General features: G+C 39.4%; 1 protein-coding gene across 2 annotated transcripts in view; it reads left to right on the forward strand.

Annotated features, from left to right (window-relative positions):
- The window catches only part of LOC149224007 (phosphoglucomutase, cytoplasmic 1-like), a 78,326-nt gene extending 57,498 nt beyond the window's left edge, over positions 1 to 20,828 (forward strand). For both annotated transcript variants that reach the window (XM_089385989.1, XM_089385988.1), the window contains exons 15-19: positions 18,056 to 18,231; positions 18,379 to 18,455; positions 20,035 to 20,167; positions 20,256 to 20,372; positions 20,514 to 20,828. In XM_089385989.1, coding sequence (XP_089242115.1) covers positions 18,056 to 18,231; positions 18,379 to 18,455; positions 20,035 to 20,167; positions 20,256 to 20,372; positions 20,514 to 20,585 — 575 coding nt within the window. In that variant the 3' untranslated portion in view covers positions 20,586 to 20,828. The remainder of the gene's footprint in view (positions 1 to 18,055; positions 18,232 to 18,378; positions 18,456 to 20,034; positions 20,168 to 20,255; positions 20,373 to 20,513) is intronic.
- Positions 20,829 to 25,672: the final 4,844 nt, after the last annotated feature.

The raw sequence follows: 25,672 nt of genomic DNA on the forward strand, positions 1-25,672 counted from the left end.
GTTTAAAATGCAATTTTTTAAAGAAAAATCGGGAATTTTTGAGTGGGGCAGCCTAATATTCAAGCCTATGGCCCTGGTATTGCTATGCAATTCATGGTAATGTTAATTTTTTTAACATTACCATGAAATGACTCGGGATGCTCAAGAGTTGTTCCGACCTCATTGGATTTCATATTGAGAAAGTAGAATTTCAAATCTCACTCAAAATCTAGCAGATTTAACAGTTTTTTGGGATTTCAGGATTGGGGGGATTGTTTTCATCGGATTTGGTCATCTACTAGGGTATGGAACTAGTATTTAATCAAGATCACCAAACCCTTTATGTACCTTGATGTTAGTGGCATTGGTTGTCGAACTCCCCAATCACAACCCTACTGAAAATGTACCCGTCACTGAAACAAAATCTTGACTCAACATGCTACATTTTTTCTATGTTATTTTAATGCTTAGAGGGTGATATTGATGACGAAAATCTCAATATAGGCAACGATTTTGATGATAGGTAAGGATTTGTTGTAGCATGCGTTTTTTGGGATGCTAGAGGTCATTTAGAGCCTGTCTGTTGTATTTTGGTTCAGAGACATATTGCACTTGATGCTATTTTGGTCATGTGCATCCTTACATGCTATATAAATGAGAACTTTTGCTTATTTGTTCATAAATGATTTGCATTCATATGGATGCACATGAATATATATTTTTTTCTTTAAAATTTGAATATTTTGTGTTTTTGGTCGACCAATTTTTTGGTCTGGTTGAGTGACGGGTACATTTTCAGTAGGGTCGTGATAGGGGAGTTCGACAACCAATGCGACTAACATCAAGGTACATAAAGGGTTTGGTGATCTTGATTAAATACTAGTTCCATACCCTAGTAGATGATCAAATCCGATGAAAACAATCCCCCCAACCCTGAAATCCTAAAAAACTGTCAAGTCTGCTGGATTTTGAGTGACCCTGTTTGTTGTATTTTCGGCTCAGAGACATATTGCACTTGATGCTATTTTGGTCATGTGCATCCTTACATGCTATATAAATGAGAACTTTTGCTTATTTGTTCATAAATGATTTGCATTCATATGGATGCACATGAATATATATTTTTTTCTTTAAAATTTGAATATTTTATGTGTTTTTGGTCGACCTATTTTTTGGTTTGGTTCAGAGGGTTTTCCGGTTTAGTCACCAGTTCGGTTCTGATAACATTGGAGTAAAGGAGGCAAAGGATTGCGAGGTGTCAGTGACAAAAGAGGGATGAAAGGATTGTTGTTAAAGGATCTACATCAGCAAGTAGGTTATTTTTTTCATTGTTCTTTGGGCAGATTGAAGATCAAAGGACAAACCTCGAGCCCTAGTGTATACTATGTATACTATTGCCATGTATTAGGGATTTGTAAGGGCCATGATCTTTGGTACAGGAGCCCTATGTTTGTTTTATTGAAGGACTAATAAAAACAAGTTTTGGGCCTACAAAATTGTGTACTTTGTTGATTCACTGTTGTTACATTTCCGCTTTGCAAAGTGCTCGAAGTTGTGTATTTCAGTGTGCTTAAGGTTGTGATTAGACAGACCTGTTCTGGGGTACAAGGGAAATTCCAACAGGGTATCAGAGCTGCTTGGAAGGGATAGCTGAATTAGAGTGTGCACAACAAACAACTCAAGAGGGAATTGGTTGCCTTGTTGTTGAAGGACTAACAACAAGTCGAAGATGATTGTTGGCTTGAGATATGAGGATAGGTTGGATGGGTTGTCCAATTATAGTCCTTGGAAGGAAAGGATCAAGATGGTGTTCTATGTTGAACGAGATACGGGAGTTTGCAGACAAGGAGATTCAAAAACCAATAGATGCCAAGGAGTTGGAAGTATATGAAGAGTTGGATGCGAAGGCTAAGCTCATCATCCTAGATGGTGTCAAGGATCACTTGATACCTCATCTTAATTGGGAAGAACACTGCACATGATATGTGGAAGGCTCTTTAGGACTTGTTCTAGAATAAGAATGAGAACCAATTGTTGGTATTGATAGATAAGCTCAAGAACACCAAGATGTTGGATGGCGAGGGTGTGGCTCCATAACTGACGAGGATTTCTCAAGTTCATGATGAGCTAGCTGCGATTGGAGATAACATTCATAATTCTCAGTTAGTGAGCAATGCTCTGAAGGGATTCATTTGTTGTAATGTCCCCAATTAATTAATATGGTTAAGAAGAAATTCCATTTTTGCAATTTTGACCATCGGGAGATATTTTGGCAATATAACTTAGGAAAGGTGGATTAGGAGGACCCCACTTGGATTTTTAGGAAAAGAAGGCTTCCAAACATTTGAAAAGGTAATAAATCAAAGTGAAAGTGTAATGTGGGGGCCACTCCAAAGGGAATTTGTACCCCTTAGGAGAGTTAGAACTTGTGGCGAGAAAGAGGAGAGGGAATTGGAATTGTGGTGGCCACATTAAGGAATAGAAGGGTAGCAAGATAAATAAAGGTGGAGGGCCTCATTTTGGGGATCTTTTGCTAATTTGATATCTGAACCATAGTTTGCTCAAGTTGTTTAGCTGGGTCAACAGAGTGTTGTTTAGCACACAAGATTTCCGAGGGGAAATCTCAGCTCCTCCTTTGGTGGACTTTGAGTGCCACCCTGTGGGAGCTTTACTACATTCGGGGAGTTGTTTTGGAGGGATTTCATAGAGAGATTCGAGGTATTGGGGAGTAGGCTGGGTGCAATAAGGGACCACACACTCATGTGGGGAGTGAGCTTCATGACAGCGTGGGTGCTAGGAATTTAGAGGCATATTCTCTTTAGCACTTAGTAGGGATTTTGCAGTGGCTTGAAGGGTTGGCTGAGTGTAGAAGGGGTTTGGCTGGGCCTGTGGAGTCATTAGAGGAGTACGTTGACTGTGGAGGCTTGAACTGGAGTTGGGGTTGTGGATTTACCAATGGCGTAAGGATAATTCTTGAAGGTATTCTTAGCTAATTTTGGAGAGCTTTGGTAGCATTTCTTCAAGCAAAATGAATTACCCGGCTGTAGAGGGTGCTCACATTATTTGGGGTCAATTTTGGAAGGTTGGAATTAGGCCCAACCCTTTTTGGGTTTTTTTGGGTTTGTTGAGGAGAGGCCAAGGGTAATTTGGCTGAATTTTCTGAGCATTCTAGAGGGCTCAAATAGGTGTTTGCTTCATTTTGTGGGTTTTTTGGTGTGGAGGATTGGGACCAATTCCTTTCTGGGTCATGTGGGGGAAAATTAGGAGGAGAATACAACAACAATTTTAGGCCAATCCGGGCATTCTAGCAAGGGACTCGAACTAATTTCAGATAGCAGCAGTGGCACAATTTCTGGGCCAGCACAGAAGCTAATTTCTGGGCCAACACAGAAGCTAATTTCTGAGCACACGTGGAAGGTTGAGGAAAGGAGTTTGGGAGCTGGGTTGTGCTAGGAGTTTGAGGAGATCATTCAAGAAGTGGAGTTCAACATTTTTGGGGGAATTGGAAGGTTGCTTCAGCACATTTCCAGACAGGCCGTATTTTCCAGTCAGTTTGAGGAGGATATGGTATTTGGAGTCAATTTTTGGAGGTCAAAACTAGGCCAAACGCTTTTTGGGTTTTTGTGGGTTTATTGACAAGAGCCCAAGGCTAATTTTGGAGGATTTCTGAGCATTGGAGGTGGGACTTTCAACAACATCTTTGCAACAAACAACACAATTTCACAAGGGCAGTGCATGGCATTATTGCAACAACTATTTCTGACGTCTGGGCTTGATCACGCTTGCCATTGAGGCAAGCCCAGGTGCACCTCTTTCACATTATTATACTTTGCTCCCAAATTATAATGAAATGGCTCAACTGATGGTTATTTTTGGACTTTCTATGGGTGTGCAATGAATGTTTCAATTTTATGGTGTTGTTTTTATTGTCTGGTTTGCATAACACTATTTTTCCTAGTTTGGGACATTACAGTGGTAACAAAGCCTTGATCTTGGCCTACCTGTGGGTATCCAACAAGAGCATGGGACATTTGGGTATGAGTGCACAGTGAAGGGTGAAACCAAAGACAAACCTGTGGCTCAAGGGAAATCCAGTATGTAGAAGTTTTGGGGTGGAATCCATTGGGATGATGAGAGGTTGGCCCAGTTGAGGAGGGTGATAGATCAGACCCATCCTCACCTTTACAATAGAGACGCTAGAGGTGAGTAGGCAGTGGAGGCACAACCATCTACATCGTGTGGGGAAAGTCGACAGAATCAGGGCACCAAATCTCATGAAAACGAGCAGGCAAGACAGGGACAGTTAGAGGGTGAGTCTAGGAGACGATTTTGCTGGTGGAGACCTGGTTTTAGACATCAAGAGCCTGAGGAGGAGGTCGAGGGTACGCAGGGTCATGAGGAGCATGTAGATACACCTAGTGTGACACAGGAGCCACCCTTGCGGGAGTTTCCTTTGGAAGCCTCGATTGACACGTTGGTGGAGACAGTTGGGCACACACCCATAGGACCTTCCATTGATGAGGTGCCAGTAGGCACAGAGGTACCCAGAGTTGTGACAGAGTTCCCAGATGACCGCTACCTACAACAGCAGGGAGAGCACCTTGAGGAGCATGAGCTAGATGAGGATGTTATGCTTGAGGAGCTACTTGTGGTGGGGCAGCTCAGGACTCCTATTGAGCCCATGATGGAGGAGGATGGGAAGTCATCTTTTGGGTACTTCCAGTCAGTAGCTCTCTTCAGGTTTACATAGAGAGGGCCTGCAGTATTGTTAGGTCAACTCTGCACGTTGGAGGGAGAGTGGCTGAGTTACGTAGACAAATCATATATGTTGACCAGGACAGTGAAATGAGGTAAAATGGGTTACATATGACGCAATGCTCGCAGGGGGGGTGTTGTTACATATATTGGTTCTCTTACATTTGATCCCTCTCATGGGGTTGGATGGCAAGAGGTATTGAGCTGGTGCCCTATGGAGCGGGTTAGGGGTCGGGGTGTATCCATGGCCATAGTTCGACAGGCGCCGTGGGTTACCATAGGGGCTCGAGGGCCAAACTATTTTTGGGATCTAGGTGGGATTCCCCATCACATTAGGGAGTCAGTTGATGACGGTAGTGGTTATGTGTTGGATCCGGGGATTGAGGGTACACACCCACAATTTTCTATCAGAGTTCTGAGTAGCGCTAGTGGCTAGCTGGATCAATAGGGGAGTGGGTGGACTCCTTGAGTTATCCTGGCACGTGGGTCGGGCGTGGAGTTGCAGGATGATCAAGATACTCTTACAAGGGTTGATCGGAGGAGGTGGCATCAACAAACCCCCAGACAAAGCATTGTATGGGGATGAGGCTTCCCTACGGATGTGTGGGGTGCAGAGGACACCAGGCAGCAACACCTTAGTGATACCGCCGTTGGCATGTAGGGAGGTTTGCCTGTTAGATCTCTTTGATAGGATCAGGAGGGGAGGTCCACCCATTCAAGGTCATGGAGGTGTGGTAGTAGAGATGAAGACCTTGACAGGACGCAGGTTGCTGCACACTAACTCAACCTTTGGCCGTGGCATTTTGTGGTGTATAGAGATATGCAGTGATGAGTGCCTCTTGAGTATATCCATAGGGATTTGCATACAGTCACAGAGGAGCTGGTTGTTGTCCCTTGATGCCCTCATCACAAGCAGAAGAGCGCAAGAGACTCACTTGAGGCAGATGGATGTGACCCAGAGTATCATGGATAGGAGAGGAGTTTCCCTGTTGGGGCAGACAGACTATGTGCGTGTTGTCATGTGGGGGCGTAGGGATGACATGGTATGTTGCAGAGGTAGCATATGATTTGCCCTCGAGTCCCCCCTTGAGGGTATGATTATGGGGGATCTGTATGACATGCCTTCGACAGGGCATTCCAAAGCATTGCAGTGACATGCGATGCAGGGAATGATAGACTTGTTCTATAGGAGGGCACGTAGGCTTCTGGCAGTTTTTGAGTACACCATCCGGGGACGGGATGGTAGAGTTCATTGTTTGGCCAGGCAGGAGTAGGGCCGTGGGGGATACACCAAATTGTCCCTTGATATATGGAGCCTATACCCGCGGGGATCAGAGGTGAGGCGCGAGTGGCTCACAATAGTTGTCAGAATTATGTCGCCGCAAACTCGGGAGCCAAGGTTTCAGTTGACGAGTGGATCACTCCACTTAGAGATGGGCAGGACCCTGACAGAGAGATCTATCTCATCCTTGGGTCAACACACGGAAGATCACTGAGGTTTTCTCCACATTACAAGGCGGGTATTCCCTATTGTTGGTTAGGTCGAGGCTAGCCAGGGAGAGGTGGACTCGAGCATTGCAAAGTTTCCTTGTTAGGTTGGTCATAGTGCAGATCGTGATGGAGAGTGGCCGAGCGCTACCTGAGAGGAGGGTTTGGTACGATCATGTTGAGTGGTTGGACATGACCGGGGTGTCACGATGGCAGCAGGATAGGTTTCTTCTGCGTCGTTTAGGGGATTCTAGCATAGCAGGGTTGAGCAGTTCAACTACCCGTATAGGTGAGCTGGTTTATACAGGGGAGGGTCATCCAGATCTTCCATTTGGTTTTAGTGATTCGTTGATGGTGTTGGAAACTTCACCAGTGTGATAGGGTGATCGGAAAAAGGAATTCAGGGGAGGCTTGGGCAGAGGAGGGTTCAATCCCACTAGGATTGGGTTGCATCTTTAGGAGTCCACCCTTGAGGTGCACGAGAGACTATTCGATAAAGTAGTTTCATGAGGAGATGACCATGATAATATACTACCATGATGCTCTACTTAGTAGCGACATGCAGAGGACTTCAGGAGCCTATGATGAGCTAGACAACGAGTGGAGCAAGGGATGCTTTACGCTGATTAGGGTGGCTTGGGATCCTGGCAGGGCAGGCAGAGATCAGAGATGACTCGATGGGACATTTGAGACCTCGGTATTGTTTGCGGTTACTGTCTGGGTCGGTTGATAGAGGGGGTGCTTGCTCAACCATTGCTCGAGGATAAGCAATTTGTGGAGGGGAGGATTGTAATGTCCGCAATTAATTAATATGGTTAAGAAGAAATTCCATTTTACTATTTTGACCATTGGGAGATATTTTGGCATTAGGACTTAGAAAAGGTGGATTAGGAGGACCCCACTTGGTCTTTTAGGAAAAGAAGGCTTCCAAACATTAGAAAAGGTAATAAATCAAAGTGCAAGTGGAATGTGGGGGTCACTCCAAAGGGAATTCGTACACCTTAGGAGAATTCAAACTTGTGGGGAGAAAGAGGAGAGGGAACTCGAATTGTGGGGGCCACATGAAGGAATAGAAGGGGCAACAAGATAAATAAAGGTGGAGGGCCTCATTTTGGGGATCTTTTGCTAATACGACATCTGAAACATAGTTTTCTCAAGCTGTTTAGATGGGTTAATGGAGTGTTGTTTATCACACGAGATTTCCGAGGGGAAATCTCAACTCCTTTGGTGGACTTTGAGTGTCACCCTAGGGGAGATTTAGTACATTCATGGAGTTGTTTCGTAGGGATTTCACAGAGAGATTTGAGCTATTAGGGAGCAGGCTGAGCGTAGTAAGGGACCACATACATGTGGGGAGTGAGCTTCATGACAACGTGGGTGTTGGGAATTTAGAGGCATATTCTCTTGGCACTTAGCAGCGATTTTGCAGTGGCTTGAAGGGTTGGCTGAGTGGATTACATACAGGTCGAAATTCCTCTTCCTGGGCCAACGTAGAAGGGGTTTGGCAGGGCCTGTGTAGCCATTAGAAGAGTACGTTGATTGTGGAGGCTTGAACCGGAGTTGGGGTTGCGGATTTAACAATGGCATAAGGATAATTCTTGGAGGTATTCTTAACTAATTTTGGAGGTCTTTGGCAGCGATTCTTCAGGCAAAATGAATTACTTAGCTGTAGAGGGTGCTCACATTATTTGGGGTTAATTTTGGAAGGTTGGAATTAGGCCCAACCCTTTCTGGGTTTTTTTGGGTTTGTTGAGGAGAGGCCAAGGTTAATTTGGCTGAATTTTTTGAGCACTCTAGAGGGCTCAAACATGTGTTTCTTCCCAACCAACAACCGTTGGTAATTTGCTCCATTTTGTGGGTTTTCTGGTTTGGAGGATTGGGACCAATTCCTTTTTGGGCGCCGTGGGGGAAAATTAAGAGGAGGGCATATAAAAGATCATGCATTAGAACAAAGAAGACACTTCAAGGAATCCTTCCAAGGTCTGTCAAGAAATATCTCTAGGTATGTCTTAGACTATACATCTTATAAAATCCTCGTCATCGTATTTTGAAATTTGCGTTATATTGCTAACATCGTTATGTCTAATTGTATTGAATCATAAAGATTCTTGTTTAAGGGTGATTCATCATTTGATAAATCTACCCCCCTCACATTCTTGATTGTTCTTATAGAACCCTAGAAAGGTTCTCTGGAAAATGTGATTTGAAACCCTAAGTTGCTTAGGGTTATTGGAAAATGTGATTTGAATATTTTTTAGATAATGTCATGGTTGGGGTTTTGGTATGATCATGAAAAACTAACTTGTTAAGGTTGAAATGATGTGATTTGAATATTTTGTAGATAATGTCATGGTTGGGGTTTTGGTATGATCATGAAAAACTAACTTGTTAAGGTTGAAATGATGTTATCTGAAATCCCAAACCTTTAAAGTGTTGATATAGTAGGGTTTGCTTTGCTATAAAATCCTAGATCTTTAAGGTTTGGTTGGGCCTATAAGCAAAACCTTGTTGTGATCATAGGAACGAAGTCCTAGGTATGTATGTGTCGATGTGGTTGAATCCCTAGCTTGGTCTAGGTTGGTATGTGTCGATGTGGTTGAATCCCTAGCTTGGTCTAGGTTGGTATGTCTCTAATATTTTGCTTGACATATGATATGATTAATTCTTAGATATGTGTGTTGACCTAATTATTGTTGGTCATAAGTCTTAGGATTTAATATAGGCCCTTGTATGAGTTTGATGTTCTAGGATGATGCTGTTTGGTAAATCTAGGGTTTGCAGCTAAACCCTAGTAGTAGCTAAATTCTCTAATATATGTGATATGACAATCTGGAATCTATAAATTTATATAGTAATTGTTGAGTTTGTGTAAGTGTGAAATCTAGGGTGTACATCAAACCCTAGTAAAAGCTATTCATGTTGTTACACTGTAATTGATTTTGATTGTTAGAGATCATGTATGAATTCTAGGGTTTGCATAAAATCCTACTGAGAAATCCAACATATAAATTCTGAAAGTTTCTTTGAAGATCTATTTTGAATTGTTTCTAGGGTTTGCTATATGTTGTAGTAGGGTATACCATTGGTAGAAACATTGAAACCCTAGATATAATGAAAGTCGTTAGTCTAGAATTTATGACAAAGTCCCTAGCAAAATGTTGAAGAGAATGTATCTCTTGTTTGGGTATCCAATATATATAAAGTTGAAATGCTTCCATATGACTAACTTCATGCTTCTATAGATTTGGTTATCTAGGTTGTGCAAGTACACAATCTTCAAGATTGTGAAGATGATCGCAAGTAAAGTTGATATGAATGATGATAATGATGATAACTCTGATAAAATGGAAGCCATGAAAGAATCTCCGATGTTGAAAAGAAGAAATTGATTTCCATGGGCTAAGAGGGAGCCCAGAAAAAGGAGAACTCCCTAAGGTAAGAGGGAGTCTGGATGGAATCTCCTTAAGTTAAGAGGGAACTTGAATGAAAGGAATCTCCCTAGGATAAGACGATGGTTGAGAATATTAGATCCTCTCTAATTAAGAGGGAGTGACATATATGGTTCTCTACTTCATGTGTCATGCACTAGACTAGGACTAACAGTCGTAAGTTTTAGTGAAGGTCATGAGTGAGAGAAGGAAATCGGAGAACACATTTTGAATGATATGTTGCTGCATGTGAAGTAGGAAAGGAAAGTGTATAATTGAGGAATCTTCTGTCAAAGATTCGATTGATAATCCTACTATGTTGAGAAGCAACATCTAGAACGACCCCAAAGGTTTGTATTGAAGTATGTACTTTTGAAAGTGTATTATTGATTGGGGTTGTGATTGTACAAGTAAATCTCTTGAAGGTTTTGATAACACGCTGGTTATCGATCAGTTTGATCGGGAAAGATTTGTTATCCTTGCTCTGCTGGATCGAGGAGTGTTGAGGCTTTGTATGTGAAGCATTGTCTAGGAGGACATCTGGCCGTCACTTTGTGTTGATGTCTAGTTCCTGAAGTAGGAAAGGTGGCATTGGTCATTGAACTTTGACACACACTTGGATCTTTGGGTTGATGGTTAGGAAGTAAGCTTGATGGTACCCAGAGAGGTTGAAAGCTTGAGTCCATCTTAGTCCGACCCAGATAAATTGCCCTGGTTAGGAATCTATTCTGTGGCATTGCGGTGCCTAACTTGTTGAGAGACCAATGGATAGATTGCCCTGGTTAGGAATCTAGTTCGTGGCATTGTGGTGCCTAAACTTCTTCGTAGATGGATGTGTTTTGAGATCCCATGTACCTCTATGGTTATAAGTAAATATGAATACCTCCCTAGTTAAGAGGGAGCGTTGAAGATTGTAACTAGGTTCGGTCTTCATAAATTGTACTTGAGTCAAAATGTAATATATTTATTTAAGAAAAATAAAAAGAATTTTATTATAATTATTAAATTGACTTATTAAAGCATGGGTTTCATGCTTGGGTCAATTGTTATAGGTCAAGCCTCCATTGTAGGCTTTAGGATTATTTATTTGGGTCAAAGTCAATTTGTTGTTTGGTCAAGTATTCCTCCATCAAGTCAACCTCTTCATCCAAGTCTCCATCAAGTCGGCTTCCCTCAAAGAACACATGTCGGCCTACATAGAGACACATCTCTTCATGATGATCATGTCGGCTCATTTATTGTGGACGAATTACTATATATACAAGCACAGGGACTTCACATTTTTCACAAGGAGATGAGTTCGGATTTTAGTGTGAAACTTATGGTACTACTACAGTGAGACAGTTTGGTCTTTTCAGAGAATGGGTTCTAAGCATTTTTATTATTTCGGTGATGGCACAGTCTCAACATTTCGGTGAAGACAGAGTCTTGGCATTTCGTGAAGGGACAATATTTACTATTTTCGGTGATGGCACAATTTGATGAAGATACAACTTCACTATATATTGCAAGAAGATGGTTTTAGTGCTGCCACTGTGATAGGGTCCCATTATAGTGACAAGATTTCGGTGTAATGATAAAGATCTCAGTGCTATCTTAGTGAAATAGGTTCGATGCTACCACAAGGTCTCGATGCTATTGCAATGATATTTTAGTGTCGCGACAGAGACAAGAATTCGGTACCATCTTAGTGACAAGTATTTGATGCTAACACAATGAAAGGAAGAAGGATGACTTGATGGAGGTAGTCTCGAGTCTAAATTGTAAGGGTCTTGGTTGTCTCATCTTGAATCTACTAAAGGAAGAATTTTGACTGGGTTTTCCCCTAGAGTGGGGTTTTGCCCTGACAGCGTGCCTACTTCTTGTTTTCTCTTTTATTTGTTGCTTGGCATTAGTCTTGATGATAAGAAAAGATAATTCAAAAGAACAAATAATAATAATGAAAAACATCAAAAGATAATGTCATAATAAGAGAAATCGTTTAACTGCCACTCTTTGGATTTCTCAACAATAATGAGAAGAAGAAAGAGACGAAAATGGTTGCTTCATCTACAGTCGAGCAACATGATTTTGTGAGAAGGTTCGACGAGGAGCTTTCTCTAGTCTCTCATTTCTTAGAGCACCACATTGGTGGGGGTGCTTGGTTCATTGATAGCGGGGCATTGAAGCAGTGTTGTTAAAATCGCGATAAAATCGCGATTTTTATACGAAAAAATCGCCTACTTTTTTTTTGCCGATTTTTATTGAAAAAATTGCGCTTTTTTCAAAAAATCGCGATTTTTTCGAAAAAAGCGCAATTTTTAACGAAAAAATCGTGGGGGCTCAGGATAGCATAGTTTTATAACTTTTTTTGGGTTTTTTCATGCAATGTTTTTTGAAAGAAACAAATAATTTTTGAGTGGGGTAGCTTAATGATCAAGTCTAGGCCCTAGTATGGATATGCTATTCATGGTAATGTTAAATTTTTAAAGTAAAAGTGACATTCTCCTTAATCTTCATTTTCATCCTTTTACTTAAATTTTTAACATTACCATGAAATGACTCAGGATGTTTGAGAGTGGTTCCAGCCTCATTGGATTTCATATGGAGAAAGTAGAATTTTAGATTTCATTTAAAATCTAGCAGACTTATCAGTTTTTCAGGATTTCAGGATTGGGAGATTGTAATGTTTCCAGGTGACACCACCTGCCCGGGCTACCCCTGCCACCAGTAGAGGACGTGGTCTACCTCCTATAGCTCCTACTTCTAGTTCTTCAACGTCTAGAGCACATCAGACTCCACTGCCATTTCCACCTGCACGGGCACCAACATCTACATCTAGAGGGAAAGGGAAAGCTGTGGCATTTTCTCGCAAGAGGGGCAGAGGAAATCAATAGGATTAGACTTTCATTTTATTGTATATGACATTATGACATGATGAGATACATTATCATATTTTTTGTTGATATTTTGAGGCTGAGTTGGGACTCAGGAGTCAGGACTTACTATTCAGGACATGATTCAATGTTATGTGTGATTTTAGCGCTAGAAATGATATTAAACATCTTATATGTTAGTTTTTTTATCATATTTATGTGTCAATGTATTTATTTTATGTTGTAGATGGTTTAGATATTAAAAAAAATGAAAAAAAATGAAAAAAAATGAATATTTTTGTGCCAAACGCTTTTTTCCCGCTTTTTTCCGCTTTTTTCCCGCTTTTCCCGATTTTTTCCGCTTTTTTCCCGGCGCCGATTTAATCCCGATCGCGCTTTTAACAACATTGCATTGAAGCATATGACAAGATCACGAGAAGTATTTGAGACGTTGATTGAGTGGGACTCTAGTTTGCATGTGAAGATTGGTGTTAAGAATCAAAAAGCCGTCAGAGGGAGATGGGTTGTACCATTTAGGATGTGGAGTTAGGAGGGCTACTATGAGTTCAAGATGTACTGAGGGAACTAAAGCTCAAGTGCAGCATGTTGTCTATCTCAACGATTGAGGCTAAAGGGGTTTGAAATATTATTCCGAGATGGGAAGTTGATACTCAGGTCAAGTGGCTCTAGCTCCACAAGAGCAATCTTTGGAGTCAGGGAGAAGGGTCTATACAGGGTAAACAACAAGCCTATAGATCGAAGGAAGAACAAGGTTTCTGAGACTCAACCTGGAGTCAAGTACAAGAGGGAGTTTGTAGGTTCAGAGAGAGAATCCACAACCCAAAAAGTGCGCATTGTCAAAGGGAAGAAAGGAGACTTCCACTCCTGACAAGGAGGAACCTTGGAATGGCCTATGAGGACAAGAAGAAGCGTGAAGCTTCCAGTGACAAGGACAATTAAAAGAAGAGTGTTGTTCATACCACAGGTTATTTTTGCGTGACGGATGACGAAGCATATGATGAATGCAGAGTAGTGGTGCAAGGGGATCATTGGCCGGTATGGAAAGATGAGATACTTCTAAGGTATGGTAGTACCTCCCTCGCTAATAGGGTGTTGAAATTGTAGCTTGGGAGGTACTCCCACAAACCTTGGGTTACTAGGTTTGTGTGGAGTTGACCCACGAAAATGAGCTTTTGTGGGCAAAGTACCCAAGTGGTGGGCTTTAGACCCAATGTTGTGGGCTAAATACCCAAACATAATATTTGCTTATTCTATTTGTTGAATGAGGGAACTTTTGATCCACAAGAGCAATCTTTGGAGTCAGGGAGAAGGGTCTATACAGGCTAAACAACAAGCCTATAGATCAAAGGAAGAACAAGGTTTCTGGGACTCGGAGGGAGTTGAGTACGAGAGGGAGTTTGTAGGTTCAGAGAGAGAATCCACAACCCAAAAAGTGCGCATTGTCAAAGGGAAGAAAGGAGACTTCCACACCTGACAAGGAGCAACCTTGGAATGGCCTATGAGGACAAGAAGAAGTGTGAAGCTTCCAGTGACAAGGACAATTACAAGAAGAGTGTTGTTCAAACTTCATACTACAAGTTATATTTGCGTGATGGATGATGAAGCATATGATGAATGCAGAGCAGTGGTGCAAGGGGATCATTGGCCGGTATGGCAAGATGAGATACTTCTAAGGTATGGCAGTACCTCCCTCTCTAACAGGGTGTTGAAATTGTAGCTTGGGAGGTACTCCCACAAAGCTTGGGTTACTAGGTTTGTGTGGATTTGACCCACGAAAATGAGATTTTGTGGGCAAAGTACCCAAGCGGTGGGCTTTAGACCCAATGTTGTGGGCTAAATACCCAAACATAATATTTGCTTATTCTATTTGTTGAATGAGGGAACCTTTGATGGACTAAAAGGGCCCCTAAAGGCAAATGATGGAGAGATATAAATAAAGGAGACCTAGGAGAGGTCTCACCACATTATAACACACCATCTCAAGAAGTATATCGAGCCAAGAAGAAGAAACAGAACTCAGGAAGAACCACAGCTTGGAGAGGAGCAAATTTGTGGTCTGTCAATGTTTGAATTTTGAAAGAGGATGGATTTTGCCCTAGCAGCCAGGACGAGTATTCTGTGCTAGATTTGTGCCCTAGATAGGGTTCTGTCCAGGCTGAGTTGAGGAGCAACAATTCTGTTTGTGATCTGATCTTTGTTCTGTGTACAGCTAAGTCACCTGACACGGGGATTCGGGACACGTAGGATTCGGGATTCGTGGTGTCGGATTCGGGACACGCTGACCCCCCGGAACAGGACACGTTAGGACACGTTATATATTATTTTATTATATATATATATATATATATAATATATATATATATATATATATATATATATATATATATATATATTAACAATTAGATATTATCATATTTCTTACACAAATTTTAATTAATGATACAAATTTATTGATTTCAAACATAGATCTTCATCTATAGCTATTAGCATGCATAGTACATACAAAATTCAAATAAATGTTGGTACTGGTCACATAAATGATAAATCTATTAAAAATTTAAATCATGATTCATAATTCATAACTGAAAGACAACTTACAACTACAAGATAGTAAGATAAACACACTGACAACTGTAGTTTTCTCATTAAGTCATCAAATCAAAATGTGTTACATAGGTAGTGTTGGTGCAATGTCAATGGCAAATAGAAATAGAAAATATAAAACAACTACAGGTATACAAGCCTCAAGGCATCAATCAGCATCAGAATCAGCATCACTGTCCCCATCATCATGGTCCCCACTGCTCTCCTCTACATCCTCCTCCTCCCCTCTATCCATAGTCGCCTTTGCATCTGCTAGTATGGAGGCTGACCCCTCTAAGTCATCAAATCTAACAGGCTCTAGGACTGGATCATTGAGATCCATGTTGGCCAATGCCAACTCAACAATGGTGTCCAGACCCATATCATCAGGGACAGTGTTACTTGGGAGCGGGAGCGAAAGCGGGGAGCGGGAGCGAAAACGGGAGCGGGAGCGACATATTCAGAAGCTCTTGGTTTGGTGCTCTTGATTAAATACGAGTTCCATACCCTAATACATGACAAAATTCAATGGAAACATTGCAATCCCCCAATCCTAAAATCCTGAAAAACTGATAAGTCTGCTGGATTTTGAATGAAATCTAAAATTCTACTTTCTCCATATGAAATCCAATGAGGCCGGAACCCCTCTCAAACATCCTGAGTCATTTCATGGTAATGTTAAAAATTTAAGTAAAAGGATGAAAATGAAGATTAAGGAGAATGTCACTAAATGAAGATTAAGGAGAATGTCAATGTCACTAAATGAAGATTAAGGAGAATGTCACTTTTACTTTAAGAATTTAACATTACCATGAATAGCATATCAATACTAGGGCCTAGACTTGATTATGAAGCTGCCAAAATGCTCTACTCCTTGCTGCAACAGCACAAATCACTTACCAAATGAAAATATTAATGAGCAAACACGCCCTTTTCATACCCGCGTTGAGCTTAGCGAGTCCTGGAAATCGGACACGTGTCCTAAAATCGCGACACGCCCCTGAAAATCACGACACGCCCTCGGACACGACGTGTCCTGTGATTTGGACACGAATCCGGACCGAATCGTGTCGGATTCGCCGGATTCGGGATTCGCAGGGGGTTTAGGACGAATCTGGTTTCCTAGGTGTACAGGGAGGAGGGCCAAGCCCCGAAGGAGGCCTAATAAGCCTTAGTCGAAGTCTGCTGTGGAGGGCCGAAGTTCTCCAGGAATAATGCAGGGTTTCTGTGGTTTGGTCAAGCCTTAGAAGAGGCCGAATTAGCCTCAGATTTGGAACAGAGGCAGCCAGTTGTCTCAGGCAGATAGTAAGTTGGACATTGTTGTGGGATGTATTGCTGAAGATTGGTGGCTGAGGTGGACTGTTGAAGTCTGTCCAGCAAAGGAGTGTTGGACAGCTGGTTAAGGGCTAATGTACAGTGAATTGTAGGGCTAATTCACTGTGAGAAGCAGCCCTATTTGGAGCTGATTATACTTTGTTTCTTGAAGGACAAAGTGCATTGTGAGCAGCTTGTATGCAGAGACTTTAAAGGAGCAAATTTCTCTGAGTAAAGGAGGCAAAAGACTGCTAGGTGTCAGTGACAAAAGAGTGCTGAGAGGACTGTTGTTGAAGGATCTACATCAGCAAGTAAGTTTTTTATTTTTGTTATTTTTCTTTGGGCAGATTGAGGATCAAAGGAAAAACCTGAAGCTAGTGTATACTGTGTACACTAGTGTCTTGTATCAGGGCTTTGTAAGGGCCACAATCCCTGGTACGGGAGCCCTATGTTTGTTTTATTGAAGGACTAATAAAAACAAGTTTTGGACCTACAAAATTTTGTGTACTTTGTTGATTCGCTGCTGTTAGATTTCCGCTGTGCAAAGTGCTTGAAGCTGTGTATTTCAGTGTGTTTATGATCGTGATTAGACATAGACCTGATCTGGGGTACAAGTGAAATTTCAACATGGATAACTTATTTCATTCCATATGTTAATGGATTATATGGCTTAAAAATTTGTATGTTTGTTTGTTAGTATTTGTCTTGAATCTAAATTCAAGATGGTTGATGGCTAAATGATTAATCACTAATGTATAATAGATGCCATTTGTACCTTCATTAATGTACGATTATGCATGTTTTCATATATTCCGCAACTGATTTGGCATTTTGCATTTTTTTCTTAACATAAATGCAATATAATATATAACTTATAAATGCAATATAATGCTCTGCTCCCAATGTTTTTTTTTGGGAAATGACACTCCAAATGCTTCTGCTCTTTAAAATGCTCCTGCTCCGATCCATGCAATGGCATAATTGCACACAACACTGTATTTGTGGGTGGTTATACACAAAATTTGGAGAGGAAGGCATTGAGCCATTGGGTGAGGGCCCCTAGTATGTGGACTGCTTGGGATTGGTTGGTTTTGGTCTGACTGTTTCCAATAATTCTGATATTCATAGAATTAACTATGCAGGAAAAGAATATTCAATAAGTTCTTGCTAAAACTCCTTGGTTTTCCCATCTTCTTATTATGGCTATATGATAATGTGTGCATTGTTTATTGTCATACAAATAAGATTACCATAAAAGAGAATTGTTGTCTCCCTCACATTGCTGATTTGCTAGATAGTATGCAAGGAGCAATACTCCTCGCCAGGATATATGTTTGTAGTGGGTATCTAAAAGTATGATTTCATGTAAAGGATTTGGTAATATCTAGATGAATTTCAGGAAGCAAACTGTAATTACAGAATTCGTAACGAATAAAGTAGCTGGATAATACCAACTATTTAATTTTCCGTGCATCTCTTAAATTTATGAGGACACAAGAAGTTATCTGTGGAGATATTATAGTGGCACTAAGATTGGCAATAAATAAACGTGTTACTTGAGATATAGCTTTCAAAAGAGAATTTCCGTGCAAGTAAATGTTCAAATCTTAAATACCTATTTGATGTTTGCAGGTTCTGATCATATTCGAGAGAAGGATGGAGTCTGGGCAGTTTTAGCATGGCTTTCAATTCTAGCTTACAAGAATAAGGATAACCTTGATGGCGGGAAGCTTGTCACTGTAGAGGACATAGTCCGTAACCATTGGGCTTCTTATGGTCGCCACTATTATACACGCTATGACTATGAAGTAAGAGATCGTAAATACGCCAAAGACCTTAGTGAGACGATGATATTTCATAATATCTTATGATGCCAATTCGTTCATTCCTTTTACGAGTATTGCTTTTATGATTGCCAATCATGTATTCATAAGATGCCACTTTGTCTTTCCTAGAATGTTGATGCAGGTGCTGCCAAGGAGCTCATGTCACATTTAATTAAGCTGCAGTCTTCTCTCCCCGAAGTTAACAAGTGTGTATTAAGATCCTTGACCAGTGAAGAAATTCCAGTTTTCTTTAGATGTATATGGAAGATAGGAAGATAGGTTGGGTATAATAATTCCATTATATTATATATATGCAGAAAGGAAAAGTAAATTTTACAAAAAGAGACAAACATTCTAGTCTGATTTGACAGACATTCTGATATGGATCAAATATGCGAAGCGGTGATCATTAAAGTTCACCAACATGTCACCTTCATTTTTCATTTTTGACATATTTCCAATTTAATTTCAGCAAGTTTGGCGAGAGATGATGAATGATATTTTAAACTAAGCTACGAGCTGAGATCCTTAATAGGCTAACCTCCAGAAATCAAGAAATCTTGGAAAATAGTATTATTAGATTGTCGACCTTCAACTGATCATGAAGGGCTGTTAATTTTTGGTGCCGATGACACTGCTGCATTCAGAGGCACGTTTGGTGGTCTTTGATTGCAAATTTAGAAAACCAAGTAAAGATCCTTTTAGGCTTATCATGTTTCAGAGTGTGTACAGATACGTTCCCTTGAAAAGAAATTTTGACTAGGCTTGGCAATACAAATTTATGCCAGCCAATCTATAATATTTATATGTTAACATTTAGGAACAGATGAATGCCTATCCTATTTCAAAGGGTATGGCACTTGTACCTTCTTGGTTATTGCCATCAGAATCATCAACCCTACTGACATTCCTGTCTGCCATATGGCAGACGCTATTTCCATACTAATTTATCAACATGAACACATGCAGGCTTTCTCATATTTTGGCGTAATAAGTTATAACTTTACAATCCTTCATCTCTATAGGGTGTTGGTGAAACCTTACAATAGGTTAATTTGGGATCCTTCAGCGTTTGAAATCCTAACTTTATTCCTTGATTTGCCTCCATTTAATGGGAGTCAAGATACATCCTTGGGCTATTGATAAGACAAGATGCTTACACTCTAGAGCGATTGTTGTTGAGGAATTCCTTGCCATTAATAAGTACTCACTCACTAAATGCCACTTTAAATTCTAACAGGGCTGGGGAAACCTTCGACAAAGCTGTATCCATTTTCGTCAAGCATTCTCATGAAAGACAATAGGATGTTAAAGGAACATAATAAGATAAGAAAATTTTATTAATGTGCGACATAGAAACTATTTCTATGAAGTAATTCGTTGTCTCCATATGGGTGCACAGACCTGCCATTGGGAGTCTCCTTTTTATGTAATACATGCCTTTTTTTTGTTTTATTAAATTATGTTTTCCGTCCCGTGGTTATCCCACAAATAAAAAATATATTTTAGTATTTTTGGAACTATTTTTAACACTCTGAAGAACAAGTTAATTTAAGCTCTTTCCTATTTGATAAAGATATCGCCATATATGGATTTAGTCTGATTTTGACCTTATCCTCTGCCAGTAGATTTTCCTGCTAGAATTTTGCTTCAGTATACAGGCATTAATATCTCTATCTATACATATACACATAGATGCATACATTTATTTGTCTTACATTTGTTAGATACGCGTGTCAAACATGTACATTCCTGTGTTTATAGTCAATACTGTACTGAGTGCAGATTAATTAAGGAAGTGAGGCCAGATGTTTCTGGTGTCGTGGATGCCGATGAATTTGAATACAAAGATCCGGTTGATGGTTCTGTTTCCAAACACCAGGGTGTACGCTATCTTTTTGAAGATGGATCTCGACTGGTAAGTATGTTACTGTAATATGTATGTAAAATGCTACCTTTCTCGAGGTCAGTGCTGACGTCATATTCTTTGCTTTTGCTGGTTGAAGGTGTTCCGGCTTTCTGGTACTGGATCTGTAGGTGCAACCATTCGGTTGTATATTGAGCAATATGAAGCGGATTCCACCAAGATCGGACGTGATTCACAAGTGGCTCTTGCTCCCTTGGTATGCATCAATTGGTTGCACAAATTGTCTTATTCTTGATAGGAACTTCGTTTTAGTTATTCACAGGTGGAAGCAGTGATATGTATCTCAATTTCAATTTTATATTCTTATAATTAATTTTCTTTTCGTTTATATTCACAGGTGGAAATAGCTTTACGGCTTTCAAAGATGGAAGAATTTACTGGTCGCTCGAGCCCCACTGTAATCACATGAGTTATAGGAAATATTATGAATGCAATCGAGGAGTTCAGGCTTCTCTTTGGGAGGAATAGATCATGAACAAGCTGTGTGTTAAAAGTTTTCTTACATCTGATTAATAAACAGATTATACTGTGTATTATTGTGGAACGTTTTTGCAATAGAGAGAATCTTGCGAAAATTTAATTAAACAGAATATACTATGTATTATTGTGGCACATTTTTGCAATAGAGAAAATTTTGCGAAAATTTAATAAATCCCTTGAAGATGGTTTTGCTCCTGACTGCACGATAGCTTTGTTTTTGTAAATCTAGACTAAAATAAAAATTTTGTTTGCAAATTCATTTGCTAATGTCTTCATTCTCTTTAGGATCAACATTGGAGTAGAATTTGGACTATGTCTTTGGTTGAATGGTTATTTGCTTTCTGGGATTGCTTGTTTATGTGATTATGCAGTACAGGTTGGTTAATTCCATGAATTTGAAAAAACAATTCTATAAACTCAAAACAATTCTATAAATTTGTCTATCATAGAAGAAAGTACAAAACATAATTCAAGGAAGAAAATAATAAATTAAGCTTTGAAGTTGTGTGATATAAGAAGATTATGTGAAAGTTATGTACTGGTTGAAGATATAATGGGTGTTCCATGGTTTACAAATTCATTCAAACCTTTTGATTTTACTAACATTGCAAGTCCATTCAATGGCATACCAACCTCGTTGAAAGAAATTCCCACCTTCAATGGGTGTTCCATGGTTTACAAATTCATTCAAACCTTTTGATTTTACTAACATTGCAAGTCCATTCAATGGCATACCAACCTCGTTGAAAGAAATTCCCACCTTCAGTGAGGACAATGTTATTGGACTAGAGAGAATTAAGATGCATCCACGAAACATATGACCACCTTGGTAGTTTTCCATTTAAATGTTTTATTTAAACAATTTACTTTTTTTCATTAAAGAAAGATGGTTGGAAATGGTTCTTAAGTTTGCATGATAGTAACATTGATTCATTTAATGCTTGTCTTGATGTTTTCTTTAATATACGGGTCGGGAAAAAGGATTATTGTTTTCTTTTTAATGCTTTGACTAATATTAAAATAACAATGAATCCATTGATGAATTTAATGCAATATTTGATAAGGTTGTGCAAGAAATCCCATAGACACACCAATCTACTCCAAAAAGCATCTTAATGTATTCTATGCCCACTTTAGCTACTATTTGAATGAAGTTAAACCAAACACAATGGATGTAGCTAAAATAAAGAAAAATAGCATGGATGAAAGAAAGACGTCGTACAGATCAAATTTTATGACTCTCAAGAGTGTAGATTGAACACAAGCAAAAGTCTTTATCTTCAATACCTCCTCCATCCTCTAGATCCTCTATCATTCTTGGTTGAAAAATTTTGAGCTTATTAGGGGAATTTCGAGGAAAAAAATAGGCATCAAAATGAAAAATATATTAACAAAATCAACATTAAAAGAACCAATAAGGTTCAAGATGATGATGTCATGCCCAGGGTTATATAGTTTTGGAGAGAAAAGAAGAAAAATATTTTTTGAATCATATTTAAAATTTATCTTCTCATAGGTTTACTCAAATTTTAATTGTCAACACTTGTAGGATACAAAATAAGATCCCACATATAATGAGTATCCACTCTACAAACTGTTGAGTAGACCCACATAGAGAAAAATTAAAGATACATGAAAAACGTGTTTTTACCCATAGAGAAAAATTGAAAATACATGAAAAAATGTGTTTCTTTAAACATAAATTTTTCATGTATTTTCAAATTTTCTTTGCGTGGGTCTACTCAAAAGTATTCAAAGTGGGTATTTGATGGATGTCTTAGTTTTTGTAGCATCAAATGTGTTCTAGCCGCAAAATTTGGTGGAGATCTCAGAACACATGAGATCTCCAAAACTTATAAATTGTTTATGGAAATTCCCTTAGAAATGACTTAATTAAATTATGGTTAATTAATTGTAATTAATTAAGTCAAGGTGTGAATGATCTAGAAACTCACACGGATAGACTCTAAGATGATCATAGCCATCGATTATGTTTTAATCTTGGCCGTTGGTGCTCCAACAAAGGATTAAAAGAGGAGGTTGATGTGGTGGAGAAGACACTTGAGAGGTTCGATTTCATGAGCAGATCGATTTCTAAAGCAGCAACAGTGCTTTGTCAAAGAGAGAACTAGTGAGATCAAATCTAGGAGGGGTAGAGACAGTGAAGTCGAAGTAAGGTTTTCAGATTTGGTGAGTGCACTTGTAGAGAGACAAAAGAGCCACAGAGAGGCTGACGTTGGGGCAATGCAGTAGCCTCAAGAGGCAAAGTCGATTGGCTCAGAGAGATTGATGTTTTTAGTTCCAGGTGCCAGGAAGGAGTGTCAGAGAAGCGTCCTTCCAGTTGGCAGAAGGCATAACGATTTCATTAGAGTCCACTCTGAGACTAGACGTCTAGCCAACTACGTAGAGCAGCGTAGAGGCTGGCACAGAGGTTCAGAGGGCCGAAATTTTGAAGGTAAGTTGTGTTGAAAGATTGCCTGTGGGGTGAGGAAAATTCCTTTCCAAATTTTTGTTAGTATTTTCTCTGCAAGATTGCCACTGTTCGACATCCAGATTGTACTCAGATTATTTCACTGCGGCTTAATAATATAACTGTCAACTGTTACACCAGTTTTCCCAAGTTGGGTTTTTCTAGGGACATTTGACCAAAAATAATTGTGTTATTTTTTATTTGTGCTAGCATTTCTTTCAACGTTTATTCTTCCACAGTTTTATTTGTGTAGATTGTAGTGTGATTTATTATTTGTTGTAGCAAACAATAAATAAATTGTTTAATTATATTAACAATTAGGAGAATAATTTCCAATTGCTGCAATAGGATTCCAGTTTGAAATTTGAGTAAACCTATACAAAGATAAGTGGAAAATATAATTAAAAAATAATTCTCTTTCTTTTCCTTTAAAAATTTATCTCTTATTTTATTATTTTCTTTAGGAGGTCCATTTTAGACCTTAAAATCCCCTAAATGAAATCTTACCATCACCAACAACCAAACTTTTACACATGAAACGATCTTACAACTAGAAAATGGTCAACAAAAGAACATGTCTCCGCCTTGAATGGATTTCAAGGGCCACCACCTAATTAAAGGCCTCCTAGGTCATTATAACCAACCAATATGGACAAGATGCCAACTAGCCAAAGAGGCACATGAAAACCATGGTTGGTCCAATTAGAGACATGGACAAAAAGCAAAATAAACCAGTGGTTGAGATCGTGTGCGCTTGAGCTTTAAAATATGCCAATGAAAACAAATTTGAACTTACTATCGTTGGGTGCATATAACATGTCGCTGGGCATGGATTGGCTATATGTGCATAAGACAAAAGTTGACTATTATGAGATTGCCATTGAATTGTTGGATGAAGTTGGAGAGGGAAGAATATTACAGGGGAAGCAAAAGCCCACTTCAATGAGGTTGATCATAGCCATGCAAGCTAAACGCAATAACTGAAAAGGCTTCCTTTTATTTGCTGTGAAAATTTCTGGCAATGAAAGAGCCAAAACAACGTTGAGAAAGAGGATAACGAAGTGCTGAAAATATACCATATTATGCAATAGTATGAAGATTATCTTGCCAAAAAATATCCTTGGGTTTCCTCCCCATAGAGAGGTAGATTTTTCTATTGAGTTGATGCTTGGAGCAACACCAGCATCCAAGGCACCATACATGATGAGTACTTTCCAGTTGGTTGAATTAAAGTTATAGCTTAAAGTGATGCTTGATAAGGACTGTAGAACGCCAAGTATGTCTCCATGGGAGCTCCAATTATATTTGTGAAGAAAAAAGATGGTACAATTAGACTATGCATTCTATTTGTTGAGAAATTGGAAGAGTGAGTTTGTTTTGTTGCAGAGCTTATAGGCAATTTTGGAGATGAGGCATAATTTGCTCATTTTTCAACCCTTTTGAGCTCAAGAAGAGCTTAGACAAGGTTTTTTTGAGCATACTGGACACAACGACAATGTTATTTTTGCAGATTGAAGCTTGTATGTTGATGTATTGAGCATATAATAAAGCGGTCACCACTGGAAGCATGACCCAGAGATGTAGCTCAATATGGGTGAACTCCATTATCAATTTTCTTGTGTTTGATGTTGCATGTTTGTGCACTCTTAACTATTAAAATTATGCAAAATTTAATTAATTTTGTGTAATTTTGCAACCATTATCCATTTCCTAAAAGACATGAACTAGCTTGCAAATTATTTATTGAAACCTTCACCTTTTTATTTTTGGATAATTTTGGTATCAGAGCATGGTTTTTGTCAAGGTTTGTCAGAATTTTCAAGGTTTTTGAATGCTTACAAGGTCTAGATTGAGAAGAGAAGGAGAACTTGAAGAACCTAACCCTCAAATTGGCTCAAGAATACCACATACTCCACAAGTCATGGCACATGAAGAAAGACAGGGACAAGAACTAATGTTTGAGGATGAGAGAGCTTTTAGAAAATATTTCTTTGATATCATTGAGACGGTGAAAGTGTTGTATAATGAAAGAACAACACAGTTGCAAGGAAAAAGTTCTAATCAACCAAAAGGTGATGGTGGTAATGGGATCAAGCCTCCAACTCCTCCTCCTCCGTCACCTCCATCCTGACCTCCTTCTTCACATTGGCCTACTCCTCCTACATCTCCAAGATGATAAGTATCCTTTGCTTAAGCTTGATGTTAAGATTGAATTTCCAATGTATAATGGAGAAGTAAACGCTGAAAATATGGATAATTGGGTTCTTAAAATTGAAGTTTATTGCATGATTCAAAATATTGATTATGATGTCACAAAGATCCATCTTGCTTCTTTTCACTTGGAAGGTGAAACTTTCATCTAGTGGGAGGTGAAAACTCAAGAAGATTTGAAGAAAAGTAGTAAAATTATCTCTTCTTGGAATGGTTTTATAACTGCATTAAGAAGGAAATTTTATCCATTAGCTTATATGCCAAAAGAAATAATGGATTGGAAAATTTTTAGACAAGCTAAACGGTCAAAGTGTCCAAAGTTACACACGAGAATT

The sequence above is a fragment of the Pinus tabuliformis genome, chromosome Q, assembly GCF_031772625.1.
Source record: "Pinus tabuliformis cultivar Carrire ecotype Pingquan chromosome Q, CPIR1, whole genome shotgun sequence".
NCBI classification, from domain to species: Eukaryota; Viridiplantae; Streptophyta; class Pinopsida; order Pinales; family Pinaceae; genus Pinus; species Pinus tabuliformis.